Source organism: Panthera uncia, chromosome A2, assembly GCF_023721935.1.
Source record: "Panthera uncia isolate 11264 chromosome A2, Puncia_PCG_1.0, whole genome shotgun sequence".
Classification (NCBI taxonomy): domain Eukaryota; kingdom Metazoa; phylum Chordata; class Mammalia; order Carnivora; family Felidae; genus Panthera; species Panthera uncia.
In genome coordinates, this window is record NC_064816.1 from 93977880 (window position 1) to 93991133 (window position 13254).

Genomic DNA, 13254 nt, shown 5'->3' on the forward strand with positions numbered 1-13254 from the left:
AACCGTAAAGTAAAAAAAGGGAAAAAAGAGAAGATGCATCACTTCGGCCTAATCACACTGTGTAAATCTATTATTCTTTATTTGTAGAACTAAGGTATTAATAGGAATCCCAAGAAGTTCTATGGTTTATTACTTGTAGCAAATAAAAGTAAGTAGCCAAACCTACCATGAGCCTACTTTTAGGCTGAAAAGCCAAGATAGTGGATGTATTATAGAATGAGAAATGGATCAAAATAATGGTATAAATTTTCAATGGCATGCTCAAGCCATGAATGTAGGTAGAAAGCAATGCTGAATCATTATCACTTTATCTAGGAAGCAATGACACCTTCTAGATAGAAAATTTATTGATTTAAGCTTAATTTTATAGTTAGTATCATAAAATCAGACTGATAATAGAGATCTCTGATGTATTCTGAACGTAAGCCTGAAGACTCTCACTATTTTACAGAAATAATATTTCACCTCTACAGTGGAGTGTGTGTGAAATATCAAAAGACTGAAATACTTACTGTAAGATAGAGGCGCCTGGGTGGCTCATTGGCTCAGGTCCTGATTTTAGGGTTCTGGGTTTGAGCCCATGACCTGCTCTGTGCTGACAGCGTTGGGCCTGCTTGGAGCCTCTGTCTCCCTCTCTCTCTCTGCCCCTCCCCTGCTTGTGCACCTCTCTTTCTCTCTCAAAAATAAATAAACATTAAAAAAAATAAAGAAAAAATACAGTACATGGTTATTTTAAATGGTGGACCTTTAAGATAACTGAATACCAACATTTACATCTGAAGGGGACAAAGCACCCTGATATTTGCAAATGTGAAATAAGCAGTTATAAACTTTTGGTAAAAAAGTTGCTTCATTATTTCATTACTATCAATACTTTCTTTCTTTCTTTCTTTTTTTTTTTTAAGTGTATTTATTTTGAGAGAGAACTTAGATGAGAGTGAGAGCACAAGGGGTCAGATGGTGGTGATGGCCGGGAGGGCCAGAGTGAGGAGAGACAGAATTCCATGCAGGCTCCTCATGCTGTCAGCACAAAGCCCGAGGTAGGGCTCAAATTCACAAACCTTGAGATCTTGACCTGCACTGAAATCAGGGTCAGACGCTTAACCTACTGAGCCACCCAGGCACCTCTGAACACATTTTTCTTATTAGTATTGGTAAAGAAACAGTAGTAAAAGTAAAATATCCTTTTATGCTAAAGTTATGTGTAAACTTACCTATACAAATTGCTCTTCCATTACTTTGCCTATTCCATAAAGAAACTGTAGACACCTTAACTTTGCTCTATTCTTTTCTCTCTGTGACCCTCTGTTAACATACAAATTAGCCCGGGGCCTTCCTGCTTTAAGGAGTGATAGGCAGTCTTCCGGTTTAGCTTAATTTAACCTAGTCTTAACATTTGATTCTGGCTTGATTTAGGCTTAATTTTATAACTGCACCCGATGTTTCACTTACACACATGAATAATTTAATATTTGACCAGTTACTCAGAGTACCAATTATGAAAACTTAAAGAATACATTGAGCAAACCCCTGAAGCAACATAAAATACATTTTATACTTAAAAATTTTTTAAATTAATTAATTTAAATTAAATTAATTTTTTTAATTAAAAAAATTTTTAAGTAGGTTCTATGCCCAACATGGGGCTTGAACTCATAACCCTGAGATCAAGAGTTGCGTGCTCTATTGACTGAGCCATCCAGGCATCCCACCTTTTGTACTTTTATTGACAAATCTTATGGTCCATTTTTACTAGTCATGGTGTTACTCGTTACAAAGGAAATAAGAATAATAGCTCACAATATTCTCCAGGATTTATGAAAGAAATTATATGTGAAAATCACTCCCCCTCCAAAGTGTACTTTGTATATCTCACATATCAATACTAAATATCATCTTTTATACCCTAATACTCCTCCAGCCCCTTTCCAATTGGAACATGCAAAATTTATGACCTTGAATCCTCAATACACTAATGATCTATTGATCATTATAACCCTTATAAAGTCAGTATATCTTTTCTAATTTATAGAAATACAAATGTTGTCCAGGATAGCGCTGTCTGAAAGACATTTCTGTGATGGAAATGTTCTGTATCTACACCATGTAACATGGTAGCCACTAACCACTTATAGCTACTGAGTCCTTCAAATGTGACTAGTGGGACTAAGAAACTGAATTTTTAATTGTATTTAATTTTAGTTAATTTAAATAGCCACATTTAAATGAGCTAGTAGACCCTTGAAACATTCAGAAATGTGTTAGAAATGTAAAATAGATTATGGGCAATCCAGAAATCTTAAAATTATCAGCATGATGTTTTAAAAACTGTCATTCATTCCTTCAGTATTATGAATTTTTCCAGAAGGTTCACATAAAAAAAAAAAAAAAAGAAAGAAAGAAAAGAAAAGAAACCCAAAGCAACCAAATTCTTTAGGCTGCTTTTCTGTATGAATCATCTTTTTGCAAAGAGGTGTAAGACTGATTTTATTGCCAACTCTGCCCCCTCTTCTACAGACAGAACTCAGTGATTAGGTTCTTGCATTTATTTAGGTTATTCTCCTAAAAAACATGGTTTCCATACTGCAAATAAGTGACAGGAACTTTTCCACTAAATTATCCCAGACAGCACAAATGTTCTTTCCAAAAGTGGAGACTAGAACCACAGCCCCCTCACGTTGCCTGCTACATCTGTTTATGCTTATAGAAGTGACATCCACTTGTAGACAGAGAGTGCCAATTTCTTGGGAAAGCACCCAGAATTTGGTGAAACTTGAAAAAATTTCACTGTTCAAAATGAAAGATACATAGAATTGAGTAGCTACAAAGGCCTTTTGAAATTAAGCAAGAGATTTTGCTCCCAGAGTAGAGATTCTGTATACAGACTTGCTGGAGTTCATATCGGACTTTAATTATTTACTAGTTGATAAAGCTGTGGGTAAGTTATAAAACCTAAACCTCAGTTTTCCCATCCGGAAAATGCAGACAATAACAGCTCTGTTGGGAAAACTGGTGTAAGACTTTGAAATGGGCGAATATCACTGGGTGTCCTTTCAATGGAAGGCTGGATGTTATCTACGGGACTTTGAGTTTTTGTTTCTACACCTTTGGTCTGCACCTTTGGCCTTTGACAAAGCCATTTTACTATTCTGTAGGCTGTAGAAACTTATGGTAATGTAAATGTTCTTATCTATAGGAATGCAAAATAATTTTGTTTAGAGATACAATTGATTACTGCCCTGTAGAACAGATAATTCAAAACATTAAATTTTTGTGCCTTATAGAATATTAACCAGTCTTCTCTCTTTGCTGTTTGTCCCTAAAGGTCTCTTTTCCACATCCTTGTTTGAATGGGTTGTAATATCTTGCGATTCCCTCCCTAATTAATGTGCCAAATGGCATTTTGGACACACTTTCATTTTATATTTCTATGAGAGTTATGGTTTACCCTCTTGAAAAATTGTCCTTTAGTCGTTTTTACTCTATGGAGGTTTTGGAGGATTGGCTTAAAGATCTACATTGACAGACATGATCAGTTTCATAAACATTGCCACAAAAAAGACACTTGGGGTATCTTTTTAGGGAGGAGGTAGGAGTGGGCACTGAGCATTTATAAAAGAGGAGGGTGGGGGGCTGAGCAAGTCAGAAGACCTCCTAATCCTTTTCCTTTTAACAATGGAGACTTGAGGTCAAGGTGGGTGTTAGGCCGGGCAAGGCGGCCTAGGTGAGGGCCAAACCGGCCTGGAGAGTAGCCTGGGGTTTTAGATGCCCTGGGGTCATGAAGTTAACTGCATACTTTGTGCAGGCCCAGTAGCAAGCGGACCAAGAGCCCAGTTTCTGCCGAACCAACCCCGGTAGCAGAAAGGCGGACGGGCCCCAGAAGGGCAGGCCTTGCCCTAGGCCGGGGAGGCCCCTAGCCCACGGCCGAGGGGGTGGGGCGGCCTCGCCTCGGGCCGGTGCTTTTCGCCCTCGGTTGGCCGCCAGAGGCTCCCTCTCGCTCCCTCTCCTGGGATTTTGCTGCCGGGCTCCCTCTCTCTGCGGCCCTAGAGTTAATCCCATCAGCCGAGGTGAGGCACCTGTTACCCTGGGCCTTCCTCACCCCTGCGGCCTCTCTCCCACTACACCCTGGCTGCCGGGCGGCCCAAACGGCCCGCAGCGGGTGACCGCACGTGGGCCAAGCCCCTTCCGCGCCCCGACCCCCCTCCCCGGGCCGGCCCGAGTGGGCGAGCGTGTCGCGGCCCGGGCCGCCGCCCGCCCGCAGTGGCGTTGGGGAGCGCAGCGCGCCTCCCGGGGCCGCCCGCCGCGGGCAGGGCGCGCGTGGGGGCCGCGGCGCGAGTGGAAGCGGCCGCCGCAGCCGCCCTCCGCGCTGCGCCGTGAGCGGCGGGTGGAGGGGCGCCGTGCGGGCCGGCGCGGATAGAGCCGCGGCCACAGTGGGGCGGGGGGCGCCTCTGAGGAGGGGGTGGGAGCCGCGGCCGTCCGACCCTCCCCGCCGGCGGCGGCTCCCGCTCGGGTAAGGGGGAGGCTGTGCGCGGGGCGAGGAGTTGGGGAGGGTGGAGATGAAGAGGAAAAAAATCGGGATGTACAAAGGCTGAGTTGCAGGCTGGGGGTGGGGGTGGGTTGTGGTTGGGGAGCGATAGGTTGAGGATCGGAGGCATTATCAGTGGGATCTATTGTTTCCTGGCACATTGGGAGGAAAAACAAAGGGATTTATTATCATTACCCTGTAATTTTTTTTTCTTTTTCTTTTTTTAATGTGGCCAAGGAGCTCGGCTCTCTCGGTGCCACACTGGGATCCGCCTGGCAGCCGCCGGGAGCCGCAGCCAATGTGTTAGGACTTCAGGTGCTTTTTGGCACAAAGCTAGACTGCGACCTCCTACCATAGCGCTTGGCGTCACCTGCTCTCCCGGCCCTGCCCCGGGGCCGAGGGATTGCGTCCCGAACCAGGCTTGGGAACCGGCTGCCTCTCAAGTTGGTGTTATTTATGTTTGTCTTTTGTGAGGGCAGGTTTTGAGTCCCCCGGCGGCCTCATCTCCCCCGCCCCCGCCCCCTCGGGTTCGAATTGGCCGGGGAGGGAGTGGGGTGTATGTGTAGGGGGGGGAGGGTGTGTAAGGCTTAAACAAATGTCAGGGTACAAGGAGATTGTCGATGCTTTACCAAAAAACAGGCACCACACTCTCAAGCCTTTCTTGTTTGTCTGCATGGGCCATGCATGCGTGCTGGGCCAGGAGCCGAGTTTGGAGGCGGTTTCAGTGAAAGTGTGTGCTTCCTCAGCTGATTGTGCGTGAGGGTGATATGGCTCGGCCTAATATTAAAAGACAAAACAAAGCAAAACAAAATGAAAAATCTTTAGCACGACATTGTCTGCGCCTCAGCAGCTCTTGAAGTATTTGATTACTGGCATATTGATACAAAATCCAGCTGTGGGCTAGTGGAGACCAGCAAGCATGCATTGCGTTGCATTTTGAGCTTGTAGGAAGTTAGAGGCAAGTAGGAATAAACAAATCAGGGTTATGAGAAGAGGTTTCATGTTATGTTTGCTTTCTGATCGTCACGTTCTCCTACATTTATTCCCATGATATTCTACACCTCACTCTATAATGAATACTATCCACTCTTAGGAAACTTCCAAATATTAGATGTAACTGAACTTAGAGTGAAAGTTACTTTCATGTGAGAACTTTCTTCTGCTTGTTTTGGTCTGAAATGTACTAATGTTGTTTTGGGGATGCTGCAAATCAGAATATTGGACCAGAAAGAGTGAAATAAGCCTCTGTAGGCATATTATGGACTTTGTAAACATAGAATCCAAACTTTGAATTGTGCTTACCCAGAAAGAATAAATTCTACCTGATGTGGAGCATCCCAAATGAAATTCGTTTTTTTTTTTTTCCTGGACAGTTTGATGATATCTTAAAGATCTAGGGACTGCTGTTTTGTTTTTTTTTTTAAGACCATTCACAAAAGCAACCAAAACTTAGTCTAAAGTAGTGTGCTTATGTGTAACTCGTGTGTGTATTAGTGTGTGATTTCGGTAGGGACCTCCAAATTGTGTTTGAAACATTTTTGTTACCAAGGACCAATCAGAGTTATAACTTTTAAATTCTTGGCTTTTAAATGACCATTTCAATAAGTAATTTTTTTTTCTGTTTGATGTATGACTGAGTCACTTTGAAAAGTGTATTCTTGGTTGACTAAACGTAAATTTTCAAATAAGTAAATGAATGCAGAAATTCATTCTTTTCTATTACAGATGAACCTCTAGTCTTGCTTTGAAAAAGCCATTTTGTGTAACTGTTGACTGAATAATTTCCTAATACACCTGTTGGGAGGATCACTGATACAGTATGCCATTTGAGAGGTACTTTTTCTTGACCAAATACTCTCTTGGTGATTAGAGAAGAGAGGTGTTTTGTTTTTTTGTTTGTGTTTTCCTGGTCATTATGAACATTGGCTTTTCACCCCTGAAGTAAAAATGTTGAAAACCGAGTCTTCAGGTGAACGAACCACTCTCAGAAGTGCCTCTCCTCACAGGAATGCATATAGAACTGAGTTCCAGGCACTGAAAAGTACCTTTGACAAACCCAAGTCAGATGGGGAACAAAAAACAAAAGAAGGTGAGGGCTCCCAGCAGAGCAGGGGGAGGAAATATGGCTCCAATGTCAACAGAATTAAAAATCTATTTATGCAGATGGGTATGGAACCCAGTGAAAATGCTGCGGTCATTGCCAAAACAAGGGGGAAAGGTGGACCTTCATCTCCACAGAGAAGAATGAGGCCCAAAGAATTCCTGGAAAAAACAGATGGCTCAGTTGTTAAGTTGGAGTCCTCTGTTTCAGAACGAATTAGTAGATTTGACACAATGTACGATGGCCCTTCATATTCTAAGTTCACAGAAACTCGGAAGATGTTTGAGAGAAGTGTGCATGAGTCAGGACAAAACAGCCGCTATTCCCCAAAGAAAGAGAAAGCTGGAGGGAATGAACCTCAGGACGAATGGGGTGGCTCCAAGTCCAACAGAGGCAGTACTGATTCCTTGGACAGCCTTAGCTCCCGGACGGAGGCTGTTTCCCCAACTGTGAGTCAACTGAGTGCAGTATTTGAGAACACTGATTCCCCCAGTGCCATGGTTTCTGAGAAGCCTGAAAATGAATACTCAGTGACTGGGCATTATCCCCTGAATCTACCATCTGTTACTGTTACAAATCTTGACACCTTTGGTCACCTTAAGGATTCAGATTCTTGGTCTCCTCCAAGCAAACACGGTGATGATGCAGAGGATGCTCAGAAGAGTAATACAAGTCCGGTACCAGAAGTGGCTTCGAAAAGTACCTCTCTAGCTTCAGTGCTTGGTGAAGAAACACAGCAGAGCAAGGAAGCCGAGGACTCCACATCTAACCAAGAGACTCCTGACAGAATTGACAGAGATCTTCCTGAGGAACCTTGTGCTGCAAATAAGGCGATGCCAGAGTCTGAAATCCTTTCACCACAAAATGTACCTTTAGAAGATGCCGAAGCTAATTTAGTTGGGAGTGAGGCAGCAATGCATCAGAAGAAAGAACTTGCAGGTGGTGATTTTACCTCTGCTGATGCTCCTGGATCCAGTTGTGGAAAGGAAGTACCCGAAGATTCAAATAATTTTGAGAGTTCCCATGTTTACATGCACAGTGACTATAATGTGTATAGGGTAAGATCCAGGTATAATTCAGACTGGGGAGAGACAGGCACTGAACAGGATGAGCAGGAAGATAGTGATGAAAACAATTACTATCAACCAGATATGGAATACTCGGAAATTGTTGGATTGCCAGAAGAAGAAGACATCCCAGCAAATAGGAAAATTAAATTTAGTAGTGCTCCAATTAAGGTAAGTATGTTTTCTCAGTTTGGTTTTGAAGTTTTTCCTAAGTTTGTTTGTGTTTGGTTTTGTCTTTTTTTTTTTTTTTTCCTAATATTTGGGCCTAAATGTTTGCAGCAAAGATTTGACAGCTCTAAGGATTTTGAGGTTGTTGAGATACCCGTGTTGTCAGGTGATTTTAAAAGTTTGGGAGAGATCCACATATTTCCTTAATATGCTTTATGGTTGCATAAACCAGTATTGGCTAAGAGTAAAGTTGAAGAAGTTTGGGGATTGTGAGATACATTCCAATGGACTGGAGTATGAATGACACATACACTGAAAACCAGGAGGGTTAGTTTGAAACAGAATTACCTCTTTAACTGATTTTACCTAAAATTAGCCAGAAGTAAGAAAATTTCCTGAATCCGAACACTCTAGGATATGAGGTATAATGTACAATGGGAGAGTTATGGTGACCTTGAAATAATAGTCTTATTTACTTGCTTAAAACATCTGAGTTATCTCTTACTTGAGTGTAAGTGGATTGTGAGGAATGTTGAAACTTATGTCTTTTTTTGTACTGCTACTTGGTAGTGAAAGTTTGATTCATGGAAATATATTAGCGGACTTAAATGCTTTAATTGGAAAGCTATGACTGTAAGTAGCTTTGAGTTCAGGATTTGTGATGTAGCACTGAAATGAAATTTTATGAAAGGAAATTAAATTGATTTGTCATTCCGGGATATATTTTTACCTCTTAAAAACTGAATAAATGCCAGTTGAATTCAGATTCTCTATTCTAATGACTTCATTTAGTTAACATTCGGTATAGAAGAAATAGCACAATGTACATCAGTAGCGGGTAGTGAAACATTATTAGCTGATAACGGCAATAGGGGCAGGAGGTAGTGGGTTGAATATCACAGTCTCCTTGGAGTGGTTTTTCAAAGTGTACTTGCGCACCAGCTCTGTCCTAAGATTGTGGCATGCCCTCCTAGGGGAATCTGGAAGGTTGTGGTGGTAGAATGTGTAGTCTGAAACCACTTCCTAGGGACTTCTAGCTTATCCAATATGTATGTGTCATAGATTTGGAATTTGATACGGTATCTTTTAAAAGAATCTAAAATCACTGTCTGTTGTTATTTCCACCTTATGAAACTTCCATATAAGGCTGTAAGATCTGTAGATTTACAGAGCAAAGAGAAATTTGACTTTGTCTTAATTATGAAATACTATTTTGAAATAAAGTGATAACCTGTGAAATTATTTATGGATGTTAGCAGGCGAACTTTCATCTCATTAGTGTAAGACAAAAGCTCTGGGTCAGAATGGGCCATGTCAAGTTAACCTATGTTTAAAATAACTGTAGATGTGTTATAAAATAACTAGTATAGTGTGGTTTCAGAGTAAGCCAAGTTTCTTTGCTGTGCTTTTCCACTTTCCTTTGTGAGCCTTTCCCCTACTCCCTGCCCCCCCCCCCCCCTCCCCGATTCTAGGCTCTCTCTTTAGAGGTGTCTTTCCCTCAGGCCTAACCAGAGAGCTCCAAAATTTCACCATGCGTGTTTCCTTCCCAAGTGTTCTCCTTTGAACATCATCTTTTTACCCCTTAGGAAGAAAGCAATAAGATTAAATTGTTTCACATTGAGCAAGGCAGGAATAACTGAAATGAACTCTTCAAGGAGTTTGTTAAAACCAGTGACTAACTCCCTAATGGGGATAGCAGCTTATGAAAATTTATCAAGTCCAGCACTACCTACTCAACCAAAAGAGGCACCAGCCTTGTATTTGGGTCATGTGCTGCCCCAAACGTAACTGCACAGTAATAGATGTAATGAATTTTAAAGGATTTCTCTTTGAAATATGGCTGTTTATATGTGAACAAATCAGGTTTGGGGTATGATATTCTGAAATTCAAGTGATTTTTCCCCCCTACTATTGCTTATAAAAAAAGCATTTTGCCTCGTAACTGTCATGTAATAAAGAAACTATGTATTTCATGCAACAAAGAATGAAATAGATTACATGCATAAAAGTTTAGCACATTTTATCAAGAACATAGATCAAGATTAAGGTTTGTGAAGCAAAAATAATGCACTGCGTTTTAGTGGGCAGTTAACAGTACTAGTTGGAGTGGATTAAGTTTGCAAACAAAAGATTCATTCTTAGCCCTTTGTAATGAATAAGACAATTGCTCTTTGTTGTTGTTCTGATTGTTTAGCATGTGAGTGGATTCACTTGGGAATTTTGAGAGCTACTTTTCTACTGGTGGTGGTGATGGTAGAGTTTAGATTATTCTCCAATTAAGATTTTTGCCTCAGAGGGTGGTAATAATTAAATTCAATAAGTATTTATTGAAGGCTTGTCATGTGTCTGTTTTCATGCTGTTAGCTGCAGAAGACACACAAATCTGTAATGTTACCTCTTTCTTATGTGAGCTGGTGGAGTCAATTCTTAAACTTGATATTTAAAACCCGCATAACAGTCTGAAAACCTGTGCTGAAATGTCTAATGTCCTATGAGGACTTCAACTGTCCTTGGCTGTGCTAAATGCATGGACTGAACAGGATTTGATAGACCATTTGGAAGGGAGAAAATGCTGAGCCATTCCCTATGTATGTTTCCTTATTCTTTTTATAAAGATTCACTTATGGGATGGTAGATTATGATTTCCAACTTAAATCTTTTTCCTTTGAAATTTAAACATACTTCCTCTTTTAGCAACAATAAGTGGACATATTCCTTACAAAAATGATCTTTAGAACTTTTACATTCTTTTCCTGATAGTCTCATCTTAAGTCTTCACCAGGGTAGAATTTCTCAACACTTTCAGACTCTTGTTTTACGTCTTGTTTATGATCTTTGTATGTGTGATCATGTCCTCAGTTTTTATTTCAATTCTTCCATAGATGCCTTGAGTCTGTATTTTCCTAAGATACCTTAAATCTGGACCAAGAAAAACATCAGAGTAATAGCTGATCTTCCCTGTGTAGCATATTACTTATAAATAATTGTTGGTAAAATTTAGAAATGCATTGTTTCTTAATGGATTGGTTGATGTGTTTCATAGTGTTGTCAAAAATGGGATTAATAATGGAAAATATAAAATCCAAGTTTGAGATATGGAATGAGAGTGTTATGAACCATGCTAATTTGAGATGTGGAATTATGCCTTCATTCTCAGGAATTTCTCAAAACCAAGAGATCCAATTCATTGAATTTGCTTTAAATGAATCCAGGATAGAAAAGGTGACATTTTTCATTGTCTCCCCCCCCCATTATTCAGAACATTTACTGAGCCCTTACTATGTGTCAGGAACAATGCAATATACAATAAAATGTAATAAATGCATAAAATGACCGGAGCTGATCAGGTCAGCGAGTGCTGGTAGATGGAAATGTATAGCCCATTAAGGACGCTTCTCAGGCTATTCTGCTCAACTGTTCTTCGATATTCTTTCTTAGGTCACTGCAACCTTCTTAAGGAAGTCCTAACCCTTTCTCTGTTTCCGGTAGCCTTTTGTCCTTTGGATAGGTGTTCTTGAAACACAGCAGAGATGAAAAAGGTTATTTTCCTAGTTTCCAGCAAGAGGGAGATTATAGGGTTAATGATAGGGTAAGATATATTGCGCTGTACTTTTCTGAGTGTTTTGTCAAACTGGAGCTTTACAGAGCTGAGATTCAAAGGAGAATCACCAAGGGCAGTATTGCTTCTCTAAACCTTACATGATACTTGTTGAAAGTGGGTCTCAGCATTCTCTATCTCTTCTGGAACTCTGAGTTGGTACACAGGGCGTATATGAGACTTTATATTCAGGATACTGTTCAGAATGTAGTGCTGAGATCCAAATTTCTGTCTTTTTCTTTCTTCAGATAGTCTCCCTCGGTGCTCTTAAACTTTAATATGCTTATAAATCACCTGGGGATCTTTTAAAATGCAGATTTCCAATTCAGTAGGTATTTTGTGGGAAATTATCTGGATGCAATGGTTAGCCTCCAAGTACACTACCAGCGTTCCTACAGGTTGTGGAATAGATAGGCTCAGCAACCAAATTAAATGTTTGAATCACACTGTTTCAAACACAGCCAGTAGCAAGAGGAAAGCCATGGGGTAAGTTAGCACACTTAAGGTGCAAAGGTTGAAAGGACCACACTATGGGAGGCCTGGGTACACAATATTCATGTGTCCTGACTCTCACATCACTCTTCCCATTGAGGGTGTGGTTATGAGGGTCAGAGTTGATTTTTGAGTAAGGGCTCTACGTACTCGAATACTCTGGGCTCTTGATAATTCTTGCTCTATAGAAGAGAGTAGGTACAAGTACACTTACATACAACTGTAGTTTTGCCAGTTTCCCTGGTTTTATTTGTGTTTCTTGGGTAAAGCACCTGTGGGTCTGGAATAAGACCAGGATGGGCGTCCTCGGTGGGTGGCTGATATGGAGATGATACAGCTGCCAGTCCAGAGATAGAATGATGATGATTTAGTCTTTCCATGTCTTTCTTTCTACAAGTGAACCTCTCGTTTGTTCCATCATATTTTCTATTTGGGGATGTCTTATGGCTTACTAACTTAACTATTTTTAACACATCTTATGAATTTTGCCTTTGTTTTAGAAGTTCATAGGCTTTTATTATCTATACCTAATTGGGTCTCTTGAGTGTTGCCTTTACCTCATAAGCTATTAGCTTCCTTACCATCAGTGACTATCACTTCTTAGGAGTTTCATCCATCCCATTTATTTTCTTGACCTTTATAACAGAATTTAATATTCTTGAATAATACAGCAGATTCACAGAACATTAGGTCTCAGGTGAGACTGTGCATTCTCAAGTGGGTGCTGAGGCTGCCGGTCAACAGATCACTCTTTGGAATCTGATTGTGAAGTACAGTCTTTTGGCTTCTGAAAGGAGCCAGTCACAAAATGTTGGGGAAGCCCATTTAACACATTTGCTTTCCAGATCCATCTGCTGTGGCAGTTTGTGTAAAGTAATATCCTTTGCAGCTGAAACAGGTGTAAAGTAGTAATGTGCATGATGTTTCTGGATACCAGAGTGGATTATGATTCCTAAAAAGTTTGGGTCATTAAAATGTCACATCCTAGACTCTTGTGTGGTCTAAGTTTTTAATTATGAAAGAACAGGAGAAAGAAGTTCTTGATAGACTCAGAAATTCCATTTTCTTCTTTTTTTTTTGGAAGCCCAAATTAATAAACAAGAGAGAATATAAGGATTGTCATCTTATTTAGTTTTTTTTTTTTTTTAATTTGGATAACTTGGATGTCATAATATTTAAGTTGGACTTCTTTAAAATTTTGATGTCTTGTACCTGTGGCTTATAACTAGGTAAATATATAAAACATTTTAGTGTACTCTGTAAATCCAATAATGAGTATTTACTGAATGAACCCCTTTTCTAA

At 40.5% G+C, this 13254-nt stretch overlaps 1 protein-coding gene across 7 annotated transcripts in view; it reads left to right on the forward strand.

The window, feature by feature from the left end:
- Positions 1-3933: 3933 nt before the first annotated feature.
- The window catches only part of PPP1R9A (protein phosphatase 1 regulatory subunit 9A), a 325410-nt gene continuing 316089 nt past the window's right edge, over positions 3934-13254 (forward strand). For 2 of the 7 annotated variants that reach the window (XM_049641476.1, XM_049641479.1), the window contains exons 1-2: positions 4657-4968; positions 6251-7864. In XM_049641476.1, the coding sequence (XP_049497433.1) occupies positions 6473-7864 (1392 nt within the window). In that variant the 5' untranslated portion in view covers positions 4657-4968; positions 6251-6472. Of the gene's footprint in view, positions 4068-4424; positions 4511-4656; positions 4969-6250; positions 7865-13254 lie in introns of those variants that run through there. The other 5 variants (XM_049641481.1, XM_049641480.1, XM_049641477.1 and 2 more) reach the window with 4 other exon arrangements.